Genomic DNA, 20,321 nt, shown 5'->3' with positions numbered 1-20,321 from the left:
CAAAAAAAAAAATCAATGTGCTCTCAATTAGTATTATTTGTTGAACTTAAAACATACACAAATGATGGCAAAGTGGATAAATATTGGAAACAATGACATTCAAAAGGATCTACAGCAATATCCCAGAGCTTGCAACCCCTGTTGGAGGACGGATTGCAATATTACTATATAAAACTTTCTAAAGCTTTAAATAAGCTGCAAGTCCTGAATTACTGACAGGAAAAGATACACTTTGACAAAGGCAAATTTTGCCATTTACCTGACTATCTACAGATCAGATCTGTGGTTTTCAAGACTGTTACTGGGGGATTTACAAACATGAGGGGAACAGCTGTTATTTTTGTATGAACAAACTTCCATTTTATCAGCAAAGGTGACAGTTTTAGTGAGGAATCATGCAATTTTAACAGCTCCGACATCAAAAACATTCTATAGGACAAATTTTTAAAATTAAAAGTAAAATATAAAATAGAAAGAGGCCCATAGATTAGATTTAGTCTACAATTAGTAGTTTTAACAAAATGTAGCTTTTGAGTGCTTACCCAGAAAGTAAATTAGAAAAATCCATTGGCACTTATTAACAGCATATGGAGCACAATTTTGTCCAGGTTTTATGATATTTATACATGTTTTCCAGTGAAATGGCAATCATCAGGAAATTGGGTCAGGCATTTACTAGCATGATTTACTATAATTTTGATATTTCTGCATCGTATTTTGCACGTACAATAATAATATGATTGGAAAATCACAGCAAGTTAAGTAGCAAGTGGAAAGAGGCTCTGATGAAAGGCCACAGACCTAAATCATGACTGTTTCACTTTATAATTATTTGAGTGCGCCACTCAGGAAGTAGAGCTAATATTATTTTTGTGACTGCACATGCTATCATAACTATATATGCTGTGTGTTATTTGTGACTGCAATGCTCTGTGCTTTGTATCATTGTCCTGGAGGAGCATGGTTTCATTTACATACATGCATATGGTTGAACGACAATTAAACTTGAACTATTCACAGTTACTGCCTAACTTGCTGAGAGTTTCCAGGATTTCTGTTTACGTTTAGGATCTCCAGCATTTGTTTTTTTGGATTTTCACATCACATTGAAAGTTGTGAAATCTGTCTGATTTATTGGGAAAATGCTCAGACCTTGCTTTTACCCCAATAATATCCTATCCAAACAATTCCCTTCCACTTCCCCAGCAACTCCAACCCAGCTGGTGACTGTCATAAAGGGGATCACGTTCGCAATGCTAACCAGTAGGTCAGCATGCCCAGGCCTTCACTATTCTAGTCCTAGTCAGCAGTGCTGTGAGTGTAAAGCTGATATCTCAATGCCCCACAAAGGTCTCAAATCATTTTTTTACTTTCTTAAACAAAAGATGCCCAGTCTCACCATTCCCATTTGGTGATGAGAATCGACATTTCCACTAAATTTACCACACATTTACTTAAGCCAAACTGTATGCATGTGAACTTAAGGAATCAGTGCTTTATAGTTCACTACAGAACCAAAAGGAATTTCAGCAATAATCAAACTTGTCTCCTAAACTTTCTAACTTCATCACGGACCAATATCTGAGAATTTAGGCATTCCTGCATTAATTGAGAGGGACTCTGTGAAATGTCTGCTAACTTGACCTGAACACAATAGATTAATTCATATGGGTTTGTGAAGCTGATCCTCCACTATTTATAACGATACCCTTAATATAGCAGAGTTGCCCAAGGCAATGCATCAAACGAAGTTTGAGACTGAATCTCAGAAAGCAGCGTTATGGCAGATGACCATGTAAAAGAAAGGAAGACAAGGAAAGGAATGAAAATACTTTTGGGAGGGAATTCCGAAATCATGGCCTTGGCATTTGAAGGCAGAGCTCCAAAATACGAAGCAGATAACAAAGTAGATGCTCAAGAAACCAAGGCCAGAAGAGCACAGATACCTTAAAGATTAGGGACTAGGGATATTAAAGCAAGAATAATAAATGTAAAATTAATTCCCTGACTGTGGGAACCAATGTTAGATACCATCAAAGGGACAGTCTAATAGTTTTGGCCTGTTTCTGCACTGTACTTCTCCATGGCTCTGACAGAATGTGGATGACTCCAGTCCCATTTCTCTATCACTCTGTGACAGAATGTGGATGACTCCAATCCCATTTCTCTATCACTCTGTGACAGAATGGTAATGACTCCAATCCCGTTTCTCTATCACTCTGTGACAGAATGGAGATGACTCCAATCCCGTTTCTCTATCACTCTGTGACAGAATGGAGATGACTCCAATCCCGTTTCTCTATCACTCTGTGACAGAATGGAGATGACTCCAATCCCGTTTCTCTATCACTCTGTGACAGAATGGAGATGACTCCAATCCCGTTTCTCTATCACTCTGTGACAGAATGGAGATGACTCCAATCCCGTTTCTCTATCACTCTGTGACAGAATGGAGATGACTCCAATCCCGTTTCTCTATCACTCTGTGACAGAATGGGGATGACTCCAATCCCGTTTCTCTGTCACTCTGTGACAGAATGGTAATGACTCCATACCATTTCTCTATCACTCTGTAACAGAATGGAGATGGCTCCAATCCCGTTTCTCTGTCACTCTGTGACAGAATGGGGATGACTCCAGTCCCGTTTCTCTATCACTCTCTGACAGAATGGGGATGACTCCAATCCTGTTTCTCTATCACTCTGTGACAGAATAGGGATGACTCCAATCCCATTTCTCTATCACTCTGTGACAGAATGGGGATGACTCCAATCCTGTTTCTCTATCACTCTGTGACAGAATGGGGATGACTCCAATCCCGTTTCTCTGTCACTCTGTGACAGAATGGTAATGACTCCAATCCTGTTTCTCTATCACTCTGTGACAGAATGGGGATGACTCCAATCCTGTTTCTCTATGACTCTGTGACAGAATAGGGATGACTCCAATCCCAATTTTTTATGACTCTTTGACAGTATTGTTAGTTTAGGAGGGTCAAGCTTGAACTTTTGGAGAGAGAGCTGATGGTGGCTAATTTGGAAACGTGTGTGATAGTAAAGCTGAGGAGAAAACACTACCAAATGTAGGGACATACATCAAAGTTGCTGGTGAACGCAGCAGGCCAAGCAGCATCTGTAGGAAGAGGCGCAGTCGACGTTTCAGGCCGAGACCCTTCGTTGGGAAGGGAGGCTATGGTGACAGGGGAGGGAGGTAATCTTGCCTCATATGATAGATACTAGAGAAACATTTATTTCACATCAGTTCATTAAAATCGAAGAAAGTTCTATTCCTACCCTTGGAATAGTCACTGATTTAAATAATTTTTTGTCTTGATCAACATCAAGAACTTTCCGTTGTTGCTTCATCTTCATTAAGTAACCTTCCCGATCAAATGGCTTCCATCTAAATCAAAAAGCTGTAAAAGTAAATTTGCTTACCTTTCAAGATATGAGTTAAGTTAAATTACTTGTATTTGGTACAGTTAAATGATTATTATTTTAACTGCAGTCAAACACATTGAGCAATAGAGATGGAGAAAACTTAGATCTATAAACTGCTTATCATCAGCTGATAAAGTAGAGGTAAAGTGTGATGCACAAATAGGTTCAAGTGAACAACACACCCTGGAGCACAGAGCAAATCTGACTCCAGGAAAGAGACACTTTCTGGAGAATAAATTAATTAGAAACATAAGAAACCTACAGCACAATACAGGCCCACAATGCTGTGCTGAACATGTACTTACTTTAGAAATTACCTAGGGTTACCCATAGCCCTCCATTTTTCTAAGCTCCATGAACTTATCCAGGAGTCTCTTGAAAGAGCCTATCATATCCGCCTCCAGCACCATCGCTGGCAGCCCATTCCACGCACTCACCACTCTCTGTGTAAAAACTTACCCCTGACATCTCCTCTGGACCTACTTCCAAGCACCTGAAAACTGTGCCCTCTCGTGTTAGCCATTTCAGCCCTGGGAAAAAGCCTCTGACTATCCACACGATCATTGTGAATTTTGTTTCCAATAATAAGGAATTTGACAGTAACTAGTGAACAATCGGGATCAGAATTGGGCAGGACGTGCATTCAGAGCCTCTCCGATCCAAAATGGTACGAGCAGTGGGAGGAGCAGGACAAGTTCTATTCAAACTAGAGCCACAATATTTCTTTGATAGATAATTCAAAGTAGATTTAACATCGAAGTATGTCTGCAGTATACAACCCTAAGATTCATCTTCCCACAGACAGCCATGAAACAAAGAAAACCATGGAACCTATTCAAAGAAAGCATCAAACACCCATGCACAAAAAATGTGAACAAATCACACAAACAGCAAAAAATGAGCGAATACCGCACAGAATATTAAACATCAAACTGCATAGTCCTTGAAACAGTGTAGGAATGTTCAGTGTGGTTCAGTTCAGTTTGACTTAGTGCTGTTTCATTCTTGACTGCAGGCCGCAGGTTTGGTCCACGTCAAAGTGCCCCAATCAGAATAGCACAAAATAGCAGTAAAAAAGCAGCAGTAACCCCAGACATTGCTGGCAGTCAACACTGTTGAGGGAATTTTGAATACTTTTGAAACATTCAAAAACTATTCAAGATGATGCACAAACCAGACAAAGTTTCTAGCAATCCTAAAATCTTAGATTTCCATTGGAGGCATCATATATCATATTTCACATACAGTATTTCAGCAGCTGTAGCTCAGTGAGTAACACTATTGCTTCGGGATCACAAAGTTATCAATTCAAATTTGACTCCGGGAACCCAATATGTACGTACATCGGGGCCAACTAAGGATGGACAACAAATGCAAGTGCCCATAATGCACATACCCCGTGACTTTAAAAATCAGGAATGATACAGGCAAAGCATAAAATAATATTTCTATTTCTGGTTGAAAAGTGCACTTACTATAGGGTCACAAACTACAGGATTTTGCAATCAACTTTATTATTTATCGTCTCACCTTTCCAAGTCCAACATCAAGGGGTAGTCCAAATGGTCCGCCTTGTTGGATTGCTTTGACTTACCCTCCACAGGTCCTTCGGTTACGTCACTGGGTAAAACAAACTCACTGGGATTCATTAAAAGCAGCGCACTGTGTTGTCCAAAGTATCCAATGTAATGGCCATTTAATGCATACCAAACCCTGAAAAGCAATAAAACAGTTAATCATTTAACATTTTTCTTTCAAAAATAAAAGACCAGGTATATGGGTACAGGGAAACTAAGGTCCAGAAATATTCCTATGCTCAAATTCATGTGCCAAAATAAAAGGACCGATATATTTCATGGTTCTCCCAAAGCCAACTCACTAAACCCACCTACAGTTTCAAGGAAAGAAACAAGTTGTTTAGGTAAAGGTGACAGAGTATAAAAGTAACACAGTACGATAGAAGCAGAAGAGTCTGGTGGACAGGTGAGAATCCAGAACATAGAGATGAAACAATGGATTATGTATCAAGAGATCAAAAGATCTCATCTTCTTTGCTTCTTAATGGTCTGTCCTCACTCAGCCAAAGTCTGTTTGTAGCTCTGTCCAGATCTTCCTTTGAGCTGCACTGGCGGCCTACCCTGCTGATTCTACTTCTCCACCTCCTGTATTCAGTGATCCCCATTACCGTACTTTATATTGATTGCCACCGATGAGAAAGTAGCCTGATAAAAGGGTGGGGCATTTCTCTCCGGGCAAAATAAGGCAAGCAACGCTTGGAGAACTTAATTGCACATTAGTGGTTATGTATGTCTTATGCACGATGGACAAATATGTTGGAATTTTCAATAACATTTTAAAATTTGCATTTACTGGCTTAGCTTTGAGCATTGAGATAATTAATGTGAAAAACGAACTGCTACAAAGCCACTATTAGTAGGAGAATGTATATACACCGTGATAAGTTGACCCAGGCAGTTTCTATGATAAATGTGGGAATGAGGATTGATTCTGGAAACATGGACTAACACCTGACAAGACCGGAATATCACAGCAGAAGACATGGTATTTATAATATTAGATAAGTAATCAACAGGCATGCAATAGTAATTTGAGAATACAGTTAAGTCTAGGCTACACATCCATAAGTAGAAGAAAGTGCATATGGCAATAGCATTTCAGAGGCTTGGTGAAGTACTTAACCACTATTGTATAAGTATTTCATTCAAACAACTGATGACAAATTGATATGTTGAGCTTAAATCCTGTCATTTTGGTTCAGGAATACAAATTTACATCCAATATTTAGAAATAAAACTCATGCATCAGTAAAAGTGGCACATGGATGTTGTATTTCTGTAATATTTTAACTGGTTTAGCAATGTCCAATGTTACAGAAGAACAAAATCCATACCATGAAACACACCTTGCTTAAGCCCACAGGTTAATCATTCAGTATTAAATACATTATGGAAAAAGTACACATTAATATGAAAGCTAGTCCTTAGCAAAAATGTCAACAAAATCCCATGTTTAATGTCAATCCTATTACACACCTGACAGAACAATCCACAGATGCAGAAATAACAACAGCGGCTTCCTCCACCAAGAAGATGCTGATTATTTGCAGAGTGTGAGCTCTCCAGCTAATTATACGATTTATAGGCTCCTGCAAAGACATAATAAGGATGATCTGATGAGACTCCAGTCCTTTGGACTTTATACAGAAATTGTGCAAAGATTGACTAATCCCACTGCTGCAAGATCCCTTGTATGCTAAAATGGATATTTGGCCTCATAATTTACCTCCTCATGACATTCCACCTTATTGTCTGTATGCCCTGCACTTCCAGTCTAACTGCATTCTGCATACTGCTACTTTTCACTTACACCACCTCAGTGCACTGTTCTAATGAAATGGTCTGTATGGATGGCATCGGAAAGAAAATTTTTCTCTGTACCTCAGTATATGTGACAAAAATAAATCAATTTCCCAACAATTAGTGCCATTGCTTCCAGTTTTTCTTCTTTCAAATGGGTAAAAAAAACAAGGTAATTATCCAGTTTGTGATCATTTGGATATCCCAGCGAATCCACACTGGTAATGTTGTTTGCTCCCCTTTCTACTCACCAAGTTCACTGGAAAATTAATGAAATAAACTCGAAGGTCAATTGGAAGAATGTTAGGCTGTTGAAATAACATCCAAGAATCTAGAAAATTTGCCAATGTAGCACCAAACTGCCAAGCATGCCAGAAAATCAGTATTATACTCTATGATTTTATTATTGTATGTACAGTATTTACTTCTCATATGTTATTTATATCACAATATTCATCATGTTTCTGTGATTGAGGAATTTGATTTGCAATATTAAGTTGCTCCTACAATACCTCAAACACGAGGAATTCTGCAGATGCTGGAAATTCAAGCAACACACATCAAAGTTGCTGGTGAACGCAGCAGGCCAGGCAGCATCTCTAGGAAGAGGTACAGTCGACGTCTCGGCCCGAAACGTCGACTGTACCTCTTCCTAGAGATGCTGCCTGGCCTGCTGCGTTCACCAGCAACTTTGATGTGTGTTCCTACAATATCTTTGTAGTGCAAAATGCTTCCTATGTCGTTGCTGCATTTTTTGCACCGGGAAAAAAATTCTTGCAGAAACCTATTCCCACAGCATACACAAACTGCTGGATGAACTCGGTGAGTCAGGCAGAATCTATAACGGGAAATAAATAGTCAACTTTCCGGGCCAAGGCCCTTCATCAGGTGTTAAGACATTATTTCCCTGCATGGATGCTGCCTGACTTGATGAGTTCCTTCAGGTTTTTGTGTGTGTTGCTCAAGATTTTCAGCATCTGCAGCTTCTCCTGTGTTGATAAAAGTATTCTTACAATACTTTTGTTTTCAAGTCAGTTTAGCTTCCGATTTATTGTATTGATTCAAATAGCATTTTCATTATTTCCTTTCCTTTAAAAATGGTACATTTTATTACGTGGAAATAGTAGATTCTGCAAAAAACTTGAGCATCCCAGGTATTCACTAATTATTCAGATCCTTGCACTTCATGACACAATAAATGAATATCTAGTGTTATCCAGGAGAAAGAGTTATTATATCCAATCAACATGACTAAATTCACAAACAAAAAACAAAAATCCAGGAAGAACTGAATGGATAAAGCAGGATCAGTGGATGCAGAAGGATGGTCGTGTTTCTGGTCACACCCCTATATTGGTAGAGTTGAGATTATAACGAGATTAGCTATGAATGAGAGAGTAGGTTTGCAAGGCCAGATGCCCTACTGCTGCTCCTAATTTGTATGACATCATAACTCCGCATGGCATTGATGAAAGAGCAGCAATTGCTACAATATGCGCTAATGATTACAAAATGAACATATTTTCAGATGTTGAGCAGGGAAACAAATTGCCTGGATAATCTATGAATTTGTATACCTTAAAGGATCAATTTGTAGGAGACTTTGTTTCAATGATTGCTGTTCATCATTCTGGTTCCAAGAAAAGTGTTCAATAAATTTAACACTTCCTCTTCAGACTTATCCATATATGAAAAGCAAATGAAGGAAGATCTGTCCTGGCTGTGATATCTCCAATTTCAAATAGTACCATCAACATGGGAGAAAATCAGAATGAAACACATACACTCGGTGGCTTCTTTATTAGATACACCTGTATATTCACTTATTAATGCAAATATCTAATCAGCCACTTATGTGGCAGCAGCTCAATGCATAATCACATGCAAATATGTTCAGCAGGCTCATAGAACATAGAAATCAACAACTCATTACAGGCCCTTCGGCCCACAATGTTGTGCTGGCCATGCAACCTACTCTAGAAACAGCCTAGAATTTCCCTACCACATAGCTCTCTGTTTTTCTAAGCTCCATGTACCTGCTAAGACTCTCTTAAAAGACCCGATTGCATCCACCTCCACCATTGTCACTGGCAGTGTATTCTACACACCCACCTCTCTCTGTGTATAAAACTTACCCCCAACATCCCCCTCGTACCTACTTCCAAGCCCTTTAAAACTATGCCCCTTCATGTTAGCCATTTAAGGCCCGCGAAAAAGCCTCTGACTATCCACACGATCAATGACTCTCATCACCTTAAAAACCTATAGTTGTTCAGCCCAAATATCAGAACGGGAAAGAAATGTGACCTAAGTGACTTTGAACATGGAATGATTATTGGTGTCAGACAGGGTGGTTTAAGTTTCTTAGAAACTGCTGATCTCCTGGGAGTTTCACAGTCGAAAGTCTCTGGAGTTCCCTGAGAAAGATGCCAAAAAACAAAAACTATCCAGTGAGCAGCTCCAGTGGGTGAAAACACCTTATTAATGAGAAAGGTCAGAGGAGAGTGGTCAGACTGGTTCAAGCTGACAGGAAGGTAACAGTAAACACAAATAACCCTGTGTTACCACAGTGGCGTGCAGAAGAGCATCACTGAATGCACAACTCAACGAATCTTGAAGTGGGTGGGCTACATCATCGGGAGACCACACACATACATTCAGTGGCCTCACTATTAGGTACAGGAGATACCTAATAAAGTGACTACTGAGTGTAGAGCCAAAGCCAATGGAAGTTAACCCAAGGAAAAGATTCAAAGGGAGGAAATATATAGAAATGGATTATTTATAAGCATGGACATTCAGCAAGAGACTCATTCCACCGAGATGCAACACTGAGCGTCATAGGAAGTCATTCCTGCCTGTGGTCATCAAGCTTTACAACTCCTCCCTTGGAGGGTCAGACACCCAATAGGCTGGTCCTGGACTTATTTCCTGGCTTAATTTACATATTACTACTTAATTATTTATGGTGCAACTGTAATGAAAACAAATTTCCCTCGGGATCAATAAAGTATGACTATGACTATGAACATTTTCAGGAAAAGTTTTCGGAATTTTTTAAATTCCTAGTGGGAAATATTATGTATGGGAAGTGTCTGTTTTCAAACCAAACAGAACAATTATTTAATTTTCTGATCGATGTTCCAAGCAGGGAAGTACAAAATTCAAGAGCATTCATCTTGATTTTAAATACATTAATACTTAAGTTGGACATTGCTTATTTGCCACTTACAACAGGGATATGTGATCTGTCGGCTATTTGTCACTGGCAAGCACAAGTGTTCAGGATGGAATGGTGCGGAATGCAATTCCTAATCCATAAAAATAGATTCTTCTGTTGAAAAAAATCTCAAAATTATTAACTTCTTGGTAGAATTATGTATGGTTATTATTTTCCCCTGGAGAATGAGTCTGAATTGGAATTTAAACTGTACTTTATCTGCTAAATGACATTCTCCCTTGTGTTTTAAAAGCATATAATTATTAAAAAGGGATAACACATGGAAGAGTGGAATCTATTAAGGCCAAAAATTTAAAAAAAGTGCACTTGGATTCTGACAGGATAGCTAGGGTATTAAATGAATGCTGTCTTCATCAAGGGTGAGAGTATTGCACAAGTAATAGTGAAAGAGGAGATGGTTAGGACACCAGATTCTTTAAAGTTGATAGTATGCAGATTTTAGAAAAGTTGACCAAAAATATACACAAGTCAGCAGGGGTGAGATGCATCCATGGATTTGAAGGAAGTATGGGAGGCATTCGTAGAGGGGCTGACTGTAATCTATCAATGCTCTTTAGATATGGAGATTTTGTGCCAGAGAACAGGTGAGTATTAAATGCTGTTCCTCCAGTCAAAGGATAAAGCTCAACAAATACAGTCGAGCGACACACATAAAAAACGCTGGTGAACGCAGCAGGCCAGGCAGCATCTATAGGAAGAGGTACAGTCGATGTTTCGGGCCGAGACCCTTCCCCCGAAACGTCGACTGTACCTCTTCCTATAGATGCTGCCTGGCCTGCTGCATTCACCAGCATTTCGTATCTGTGTTACTTGAATTTCCAGCATCTGCAGATTTCCTCGTGATTGCGTTTTTACAAATACAGTCAATTTAAATTTGGTGGCATGAAAAGTTTTGGGAACATTGCTCTGGGACAAAATTAATACTCAACTGTAGGAATGTGGAATAATTAAAGCAGGTCAGTACAGATCTGTTCAGGTATTCAAAGCTTCAAAACTTCAGATGTTCATTTTATTGTCAAAGTATGGATGTACAATACAACTCTAATATTTGTCTCCTTCAGATATCCATGAAATATAGAAAGACCATGGGAGTTGATGAAAGAAAAGACATCAACTCCCCCCAACACAAAAAAGAAAAGAAACAAAACTCGCAGACCCCAAAATCCCCCTCCCCAGCAAAGATCAGAATATGGAAAACATCCTTTTGTCGGCATATGAGGAGAGCAGCCACACAAATTCAGCCTTTCAGTAAAGAGTGAGTGACAACCCGGGTCCTAACACTGCCAATCCAGGCCTGAATGCCAGCAACCTGGGTCCGAACACACCATACCTGCTGCTGACAGTCTCTGTTGGGAACCATCGCTGACCCCCTCCGCATTCACCTCGATGCTTCAGTCTTCCTCACCGCTTCGAGATGGAGTCGTTATTGACCCTGCGACTCATCTCTGGTCTTTTCCATGAGTCAGCATGTGTCTTCAGACCTTTTAGGTTCCCGGTCTCTGACCTCCACAAGGCAGCTCTCCCGACACTGCACGCCGCTGGATCCTTCAATCAAGTTCCAAACTGTACATCACAGGCCCCAAAAGTATTCGTAACATGAACAAGACAAAAAGAACAAGCGGAAAGTGTAGAAAAAAGTGAAATAATTTGATAGATTTTCTATCTGGAAGATGTCACCCGAGGAATGGTTGTTCTTTGACATCACCTTGACCAGAGAATCATTTTCAACCAATTGGGTAGCTTCTTTTTCATGAGTTGATGCTGGCAAAGTAATAAAGTGGGGTATGAGGACTTCAAAAGGCATATGGTAAGAAGCCACATGCAGCTTGTCAGCATAGTTGAAGCATGTGGCACAAAAGGAACAGAGGGTTGTAGTGAACAATTGGTTTTTGGATGAGGAAGATGGAGAGTGATGTTCTCCAGATTTCATTGTTGGTTATTACTTTTCCCATTTAGATTTGGGAGTGCACGCCACAATTCTTAAATTTGTGGCTAACACAAATCTACACAGTATTCTGAACTGCAAAAAGGGTGGTGATAGACTGCTGCAGGAAATAGACAGGCTGGTTGAATATCATTTATTTAGAGTTAGAGCACAGTGATCGACTCTTTGGCCCATGAGCCCATGCCAAGTACACCCATGTGACCGATCCACCTACTAACCCGCACGTTTTCGGAATATGGGAGGAAATCGGAGCACCATGTGGTGACACAAGAATGTACAAAGTCCTTACAGACAGCTGCTGTAAAATGAAAATAATTGTGCAAATGTGGAGAAATGTGAAGGGATACATTTTGGGAAGGATAATGAAGGAAGACAATATCAAGCAAAGCAAACAATTTTGAAAGGGGTGTGCAGCAGAGCGGTACAAGCGGTATGTGTGTCTAAGCCACTGAAATTGTTCAGGCCAGTTAAGGACAACACTGTTAATGCATACATAATTTTAGGCTTTATCAAAATGTCATTAAGTTTAAAAGTAGGAAAGCTATGTTGAAACTTTACAAAAGACTGATCACTTCATAACTGGATATGTATAAGGCATTAAAGATTTAAGTGAATGGCCCCTGGGGTGAAGGACTAGTTACAAGGACGGATTAGAGAAGCCTGAACTTTTTTTTAGAGAAGGTGAGGGAACACTCGGTGGAAATATATAAAATAATGAGGGTTCTGTACCCATAGGTGGAGGAGTCAAGACCAAAGATCACAGGTATAGAGTAAAAGAAAGAGAATTAAGAGAGGCTTGAGGGAGAAATTATTACAATGTGGTACATGGTTTAAATCTGGACTACATTTTGTGTAGATATAGTGGAGGGAGGATACATTGTGGAGAAAATTGGATCAATATCCAGTGACGAAAAATTTGCAATGAAATGGTGAAATAGTGGAGGGCAGAACTAGTGAGTTGCTCTGGCAGAGGTCCAAAGTGAAACCTTCTGTAATCCTCAGAGTCTGAGAATGATCACAGAACTAATCCTTTCATAACCATTCAATAGTTCTGTGATATCAATCAATAATTAATAAGTTCTTAAATCTTAGTTGAGTTAAGAAAGGAAACATACCTTATTTGCTGCATATGGATCACTGATCAATGCTTCAATATCCCAAATTATTATGTATCCTCCTGTATGAAAACACACAAAAGTTAATTTTTAAGGCAGAAGTATTTTTTGAAATTCTCATCATATTCCAAATAGCAACTCCTCAGAGTGAAACAGATGAAAATTCTGATACTTGGCTTACATCAAAAGTGAATCTTTTGAATAATAAAGCCATCTATAAAGCTCTGCCTTTCATCAATAACAGAGAAATTACCAGAGAATATTCTCAGGGATTGGAAATTTATTGTATTTGGAAAAGCATGGACATTAGGAATAGTCAGCAAGACTTTGTGCAGGGTATGATCTTGAATGAATTGTTTTTGAGGAGGAGATGTAGATGACTCATGAGGGCAGAGCAGTGGACACTATCAATATGGACGTTTTCAAGCCTTCACTCAAATTATGAGAGCGATAGCTAAAGTAGATAGTCAAAGCTTTCCAAAATCCCTCCACTTCTTCCCCCCCCCTCCCAGTTTGAAATGTCAAATACTAGGGGGCATAGCCTGAAGTTGAGGAGAAAAAATTTAAAGGACATTTGTGAACCAAGTTTTTTCTTGGCACACAGAGAATGCTCAATGCTTTGCCAACTACAAAAGTCATACTGATTCTCCTAGTCCATTTATCATTGGCAAGCAACATGCTCCTTGCTCTAAAATCACAATAAACCAAGGGAGTAACTCCGGTGTGATGAGGAGGGCAGCAGAAAATATGAAGATCAGTACCAGGAAAACTTAAATGCTAAACGGCAGAGGCTAAAACATGGGATTATACAGCAGGCAGAAAATAAGCCATGAGCATAAGACAGAACTAAGCAATGCCATAACCAAAAGATCAGATCGGTGCTCTGTGGCCCTGCCACACTCAGTTATGAATGTTGTGAGACAATTAAACTGGAAAAAAGGGCTGCAGAAACAACTCTCTTGAACACTGCTCAAGAACAGAAACCTGTCACAATCAAAGAAGAACGTTTACTCAACAATAGCGAGACCCAGCACCTAAGTGCTCTAACATTGACAATCACGTGTGACCAAATGAACCGATGTATGATCCGCGATTCTCACAAGCACATGGGCAAATTTTCAGCCAGTTCAATTCACTCCCGCATGATGGAAGAAACAGTTGAGAACATTGGAAAAGGAAAAGACCAGTGAGCACACCAGCTGTAGTTCAGAAAACTTGTGCTTCTTACCAAGCTGTTCCATTTTTACGCAACACTGTAAAAATATGTCCTGATACACAGTGGACATAAAACCAGGACAAGTGTAATAGGGATAATTTCCAAATAAATGATGGAAGGTAATGTCAACAGTGTCATAGTCATAGCACACCACAGCCAAGAAACAGTCTCTTCGGCCCATCTAGTCCATGCCTCTATACCCCTCCCACTCATGAACCTATCCAAAATTATTTTAAATGTTGAAATCGACCCTGCATCCACCATTTACACTGGCAGCTCATTTCACACTCTCACCATCCTCTAAGTGAAGAAGTGAAAAAGTTCCCCCTCACATTCCCCTTCAGCATCTCACCTTTCACTCTTAACCCATGACCTCTAGTTGTAGTCTCACTCATTTGCAGTTACCCTATCTTTAACCTTCATTTTCTGTATACCTCTATCAAATCTCACCTCAACCTTCTACGTAACAGAGAATGAAGTCATAACCTATTCAACCTTTCACTATAACTCAGAACCTCAAGTCCCACCAATATCCTTGTAAATTTTGTCCACAGCCTTTCAATCTTATTTATATATTTTCTGTAGGTAGGTGGCCAAACTTGGACACAATTCTCCAAAAACAGAACAAGGTAAATGGACTTTATAGCGTAGTCACAGACTGGCATGTATGATGTTGTTGGCATCACTGAATTGTGGCTGAAAGAAGATTATAGCTGGGAACTTAACATCCAAGGATAAACATTGCATCAAAAGGACAGGCAGGTAGGCAGAGAGATGGCACAGCTCTGTTGGTAAAAAAATGAAATCAAATCATTAGAAAGAGGTGACAGAGAAGGTGCTGAATCAGTGTGGGTAAAGCAAATGAACTGCAAGGGTAAAAAGACCCTGATGGGAATTATATACAGACCCCAAACAGTAGTAAGGACGTGGTCTACAAACTACAATGTGAGATAGAAAATGTTTGCCAAAGAGGGCAATGTTACAATAGTCATGGGAGATTTCAATATGCAGTTAGATTGGGAAAATTAGGATGGTGCTAGGTCCCAAGATGGGGAATTTCCAGAATGCACATGAGATGGCTTTTTAGAGCAGCTCATGGTTAAGCCCACTAGGGGACCAGCTATTCTGGATTGGGTGTTGTACAATGATCCAGAATTGATTAGCAGGCTTAAGGTAAAAGAACCCTTTGGAGCAAATGATCATAATATGATCAAATTCACCTTGAAATTTGAGAAGGAGAAGCAAAAGTTAGATATATCAGTATTACAAAGGAGTAAAGGGAATTACAGAGACATGAGAGAAGAGTTGGCCAGAACTGATTGGAAAAGAACACCGGCTGGGCTGATGGCAGAGCAGCAATGGCCGGAATTTCTGGAAGCAATTTGGACGGCACAGGATATATACATAGAAGAAAAAGTATTCTAAAGGATAGATGACACAACCATGGCTAACAAGAGAAGTCAAAGCCAACATAAAAGCTAAAGTGAGGGCATATAATGGAGCAAAAGTTAGTGGGAAGTTGGAAGATTGGGAAGCTTCTAAAAACCAACAGAAGGCAACTAAAAAAGCCATTAAGAAGGAAAAGATGAAATACAAAAGTAAACTCACCAAAAATATTAAAGAGGATACCAGAAGTTTCTTCAGATACATAACATGTAAAAGAGAGATGAGAATGTATACTGGACCACTGGGAAATGATGTGGGAGAGGTCATAATGGGTGACAAAGAAATGGCAGATGAACTGAATAAATATTTTGCAATGGTCCACTGTGGAAGACAGCAGCAGTATGCTGGAAGTTCAAGAATGTCAGGGGTCAGAAGTGTGTGAAGTTGTCATTACTGGAGAGAAGGTTCTTAGGAAACTGAAAGGTCTGAAGGTAAACGAGTCATCTGGACTAGATGGTGTACACCCAGGGTTCTGAAAGAGGTGGCTGAAGAGATTGTGGGTACATTAGTAATGATCTTTCAAGTATGACTAGATTCTGGAATGGTTCTGGAAAATTGCAAATGTCACTCTACTCTTCAAGAATGGAGAGAGACAGAAAAAAGGAAATTATAGGCCAGTTAATCTGGCCTGAGTGGTTATGGCTGATAAATCTATTGGAATTGTTTGAAGAAATAACAAGCAGGATAGACAAAGGAGCATCAGTGGATGTTGTGTATATGGATTTTCAGTAGGCCCTTGACAAGGTGCCGCACATGAGGCTGCTTAGTAAGTTAAGAGCCTATGGTATTACAGGAAAGATATTAGCATGGATAAAGCAGTCGCTGATTAACAGGAGTTATACAGTGGGAATAAATGGAGACTTTTCTGATTGCCTGCCAGTGATTAGTGGTGTTCCACAGGTATCTGTGTTGGGGCCATCTTTTTACATTATATGTCAATGACTTGGATGTCTTTGTTGCAATGTTTGTTTACAATACGACGATAGGTGGAGGGGCAGGTTCTTTTGAGGAAGCAGATAGGCTGCAAAAGGAATTAAGAGAATGGGCAAAGGTGTGGCAGATAGAATACAGTGTTGAGAAGTGCATGGTTATGTAATTTGGTAAAAGATATACAGTAAAAGAGTAGGCTAATTTCTAAATGGAGAGAAAATTTAAAAATCCGATGTGCAAAGGGACTGGGAGTCCTTATTCAGGATTCTTTAAAGGTTAATTTGCAGGTTGAGTCGATGGTGAGGAAGAGAAATGCGATGCTCATTTTAAGAGGACTAGAATATAAAAGCAAGGATGTAATTTTGAAGCTTTATAAAGCACTGGTGAGACCTCACTTGGAGCATTGTGACCAGTTTTGGGCCCCATGTCTAAGAAAGGATGTGCTGACATTGGAGAGGGTTCAAAGAAAATTCACTAAAATCACCCCAGGAATGAAAGGCTTTTTATATGAAGTGCATTTGATCACTCTGGGCCTATACTGACTGGAATTCAGAAAAATGCGGGCTGACCTAATTGAAACCTATCAAATGTTGAAAGACCTAGATAGAGTGAATGTGGAGAGCCCTCCAGACAGGGAGGCAACTATCTACTACCGCCCTCTGGCTTCTTCCACAAAACCAATGTCTGAAACCAACTCGAACCAAGATGGTGCTAGTGAACAACGATTGTTCGGATGACATCTTCCAGATAGTCAATTATTGTAGGAGTCGAAGGCCAGAGGATGCAACCTCAGAATAGGGAGGCATCCTTTTAGAATGAAGATGAGGAGGAATTTCTTTAGCTGGAGAGTGGTAAGTCCATTGAATTAATTTCCACAGTTGCCTGTAGAGGCCAAGTCTTTAGGTATATTTAAGGCAGTGATTGATAGATTCTTGATTAGTCAGGTCATGAAGGGATACGGGGAGAAGGAAAGAAATCGGGGTGAGAGGAAAAATGGATCAGCCATGATGAAATGGCGAAGACGATTCGATAGACCAAATGGCCTAACTCTGCTCCTATATCTTATGGTCCTAAATTAGGCCTCGCCAATATCTTATACAATTTACACATAGCATCCCAACTCAATATTCAATGCATTGATTTATGAAGGCCAATTTGCCAGAAACTGTTTTATCAACCCTATCAACCTGTGATGCTACTTTCGATGAATTATGAACCTGCTTTCCCAGATCCCTCTCTTCTTCTACACACTTCAGTGTTCTACTGCTCACCCTCATTGGTCCTCCCAAAGTACAACAACTCACACTCGCCTGTATTAAATTCCAGCTGCCAGTTTTCAGCCAATTTTCCCTGCTGGTGCAAATGCTGCTGCAATCTATAATAGTCTTCCTCGCTCTCCACTACAACCACAATTTCCGCGTCATTCGCAAATTTTCTGACCATGTTTACTACATTATCATCCAGATCATTCATATACGTAGATGACAAATAACAATGGACCCTTCATCGATTCCTGCTGCACACCACTAGCCACAGGCCTCCAGTCAGAGAGGGAACTATCTACTCCCACTCTCTGGCTTCTTCCACAAAACCAATGTCAGAAACCAACCCAAACCAAGATGGTGCCAGTGAACAACGATTCCTCGGGTGACATCTTCCAGATAGTCAATTATTTCAATTATTTCACATTTTCTACATCTTCAACTTATTCTCTTTATCTTAATTGTGTTTCGGAAACTGTTGGAGCCTGTGACTTAGAGCTTGGAGTTCAATCGAGTGATGTAGAGCTCTGTTGTCCCAGAGAAATTCCAGGAGAGGATCATGAGCCCCAGCTGCCTCAAACAGTAGACCAGAGATGGGGTGCGGAGCCATGACTGACTCCATTTCTCACCGATCAAAGTATCAAAAACGATTGAAACATCAAGGCGAATGCAGAGGAGACCAGGTCAGTGGACACTGTCCATGAAGGCCACATCAGGACAGCACTCAGGAGGCCCCGTTGGGCTGGCATTCAGGAGGCCCCAATGGGTCATCGATTAGGAGGCAGCATCGGGCCAGAGGTCAGGGACCACATCAGGCCAGTGGTCATGGTGGGCCATGTCATGCTAGAGGTCAGGAGGCTGCATTGGGCCAGAAGTTGCTCCCCATGGAAGGACTGAGTTTGGGGTGACACTTTCATCAATGCTGACAGTTTTTGAAATTCTGAGACTGATGTGATTATTGGTGTGGGCTGTGTTTTATGTTGGTTTCCTTCAGTTTTCTGTGTTTTCTTTCTTGTTGCCATTTTTCGGGAGGGCAACATGTTAATTTTTGTGCGAGGGAGGGGTTGGAGATTTGGGGGTCTAATGTTCTTGGAGTTTTTTCATGAGGCAAACTGTTAGTTTCTGTGTGAGGGAGGGGTTGGGGTTTGGAGGTTTGTGAGTTTTTGTTTCTTTTTCTTTTTCATGCAGCCTGGAGGTTGATGTTTTGTCTTTCAATGATCCATGTTTTTTCTGTATTTCATGGTTATCTGGAGAAAATGAATCTCAGAATTGTAGTCTATATACATTGATAATTTGAACCTCTGTCTCATTCAATTTACTACCTCACCTTGAATTCCAAGTGTCTGAAACTTCTTGATCAACCTTGCTAAGGTCCATGCAGACAATGTCTCCTGCCTTGCTTTCACCAACTCTCCTGGTAACTTCTTTGAAAAACTCCATAAGATTGGTTAGACACAGCCTACTACCCACAAAACCATGTTGACTATCCCTCAGCAAATCCCTATCTATCCAAATCCTTATATATCATGTCCCTTAGAATACCTTCCAATAACTCACCATTACTGATGTCAGGCTCCTGGCCTATAATTTCCAGGCTTATTCTTAGAGCCTTTCTTAAACAACGGAACAACATTAGCTATCCTCCAATCCTCCGGCACCTCACCTGTGACTAAGGATGTTTTAGTATCTCTGCTATGGCTTCTGCAACTTCTGCACTTGCCTCCCACAGGACCTAAGGGAACAGCTTGTCAGACCCTGGGAATTTATTCACCCTAATTTGCCTCAAGACCCCAAACATCACCTCCTCTGTAATCTCTATAGGGTCCATGACCTTGCAGCTGCATTGCCTCACTTCTGCAGACACAATATCTGCAACGTATGGATATATTTCTTTTAGAGCAATAACTCCCCTTAGCACTACTGATAGACTGATAATTTACCTATGCACATTGATCTGTGGTCTATCTCTCTCTCTCGCTGCAATGTGAATAGACTGGTTAAAGCCATCTCCTTCATGTGTGTTTTTATTTTAATTGATATGTAGTTCTACAGACAACAAATTAGTGACGAATACGAACCTGAAAGTTAGCAAATATCGCCAACTGCACAGACAGTTATGGGAGAGAGACAGCGAAAGGAATGAATTAAACAGTACAGACCATGGATGCTAACAAAAGAACGCGCGAGTAACTGCTTAGTACACAGCGAAAGACGCACAACTAGCAAAATTAAAGTGAAAATAATGTGACGATGGCCTTAGTCAGGAAAGTTGATGAATTTGATAGTGCCAATGAGGACTGGGAATCGTATTTTGCGAGGGTTGAACTGTATTGTAATATGAACAACGTG

At 40.1% G+C, this 20,321-nt stretch overlaps 1 protein-coding gene across 1 annotated transcript in view; it reads right to left on the bottom strand.

Annotated features, from left to right (window-relative positions):
- Positions 1 to 393: 393 nt before the first annotated feature.
- Positions 394 to 20,321, bottom strand: part of LOC134351139 (WD repeat-containing protein 64-like) — a 134,656-nt gene continuing 114,728 nt past the window's right edge. Inside the window, exons 19-22 of the mRNA XM_063057253.1 lie at positions 6,494 to 6,731; positions 4,971 to 5,153; positions 3,294 to 3,402; positions 394 to 429 (exon numbers count right to left, since the gene is read on the bottom strand). Coding sequence (XP_062913323.1) covers positions 394 to 429; positions 3,294 to 3,402; positions 4,971 to 5,153; positions 6,494 to 6,731 — 566 coding nt within the window. The remainder of the gene's footprint in view (positions 430 to 3,293; positions 3,403 to 4,970; positions 5,154 to 6,493; positions 6,732 to 20,321) is intronic.

The sequence above is a fragment of the Mobula hypostoma genome, chromosome 8 (genome assembly GCF_963921235.1).
Source record: "Mobula hypostoma chromosome 8, sMobHyp1.1, whole genome shotgun sequence".
NCBI lineage: Eukaryota > Metazoa > Chordata > Chondrichthyes > Myliobatiformes > Myliobatidae > Mobula > Mobula hypostoma.
Note: the sequence above shows the minus strand (reverse complement) of the source record. Positions and strands in the feature narration are given on the sequence as shown.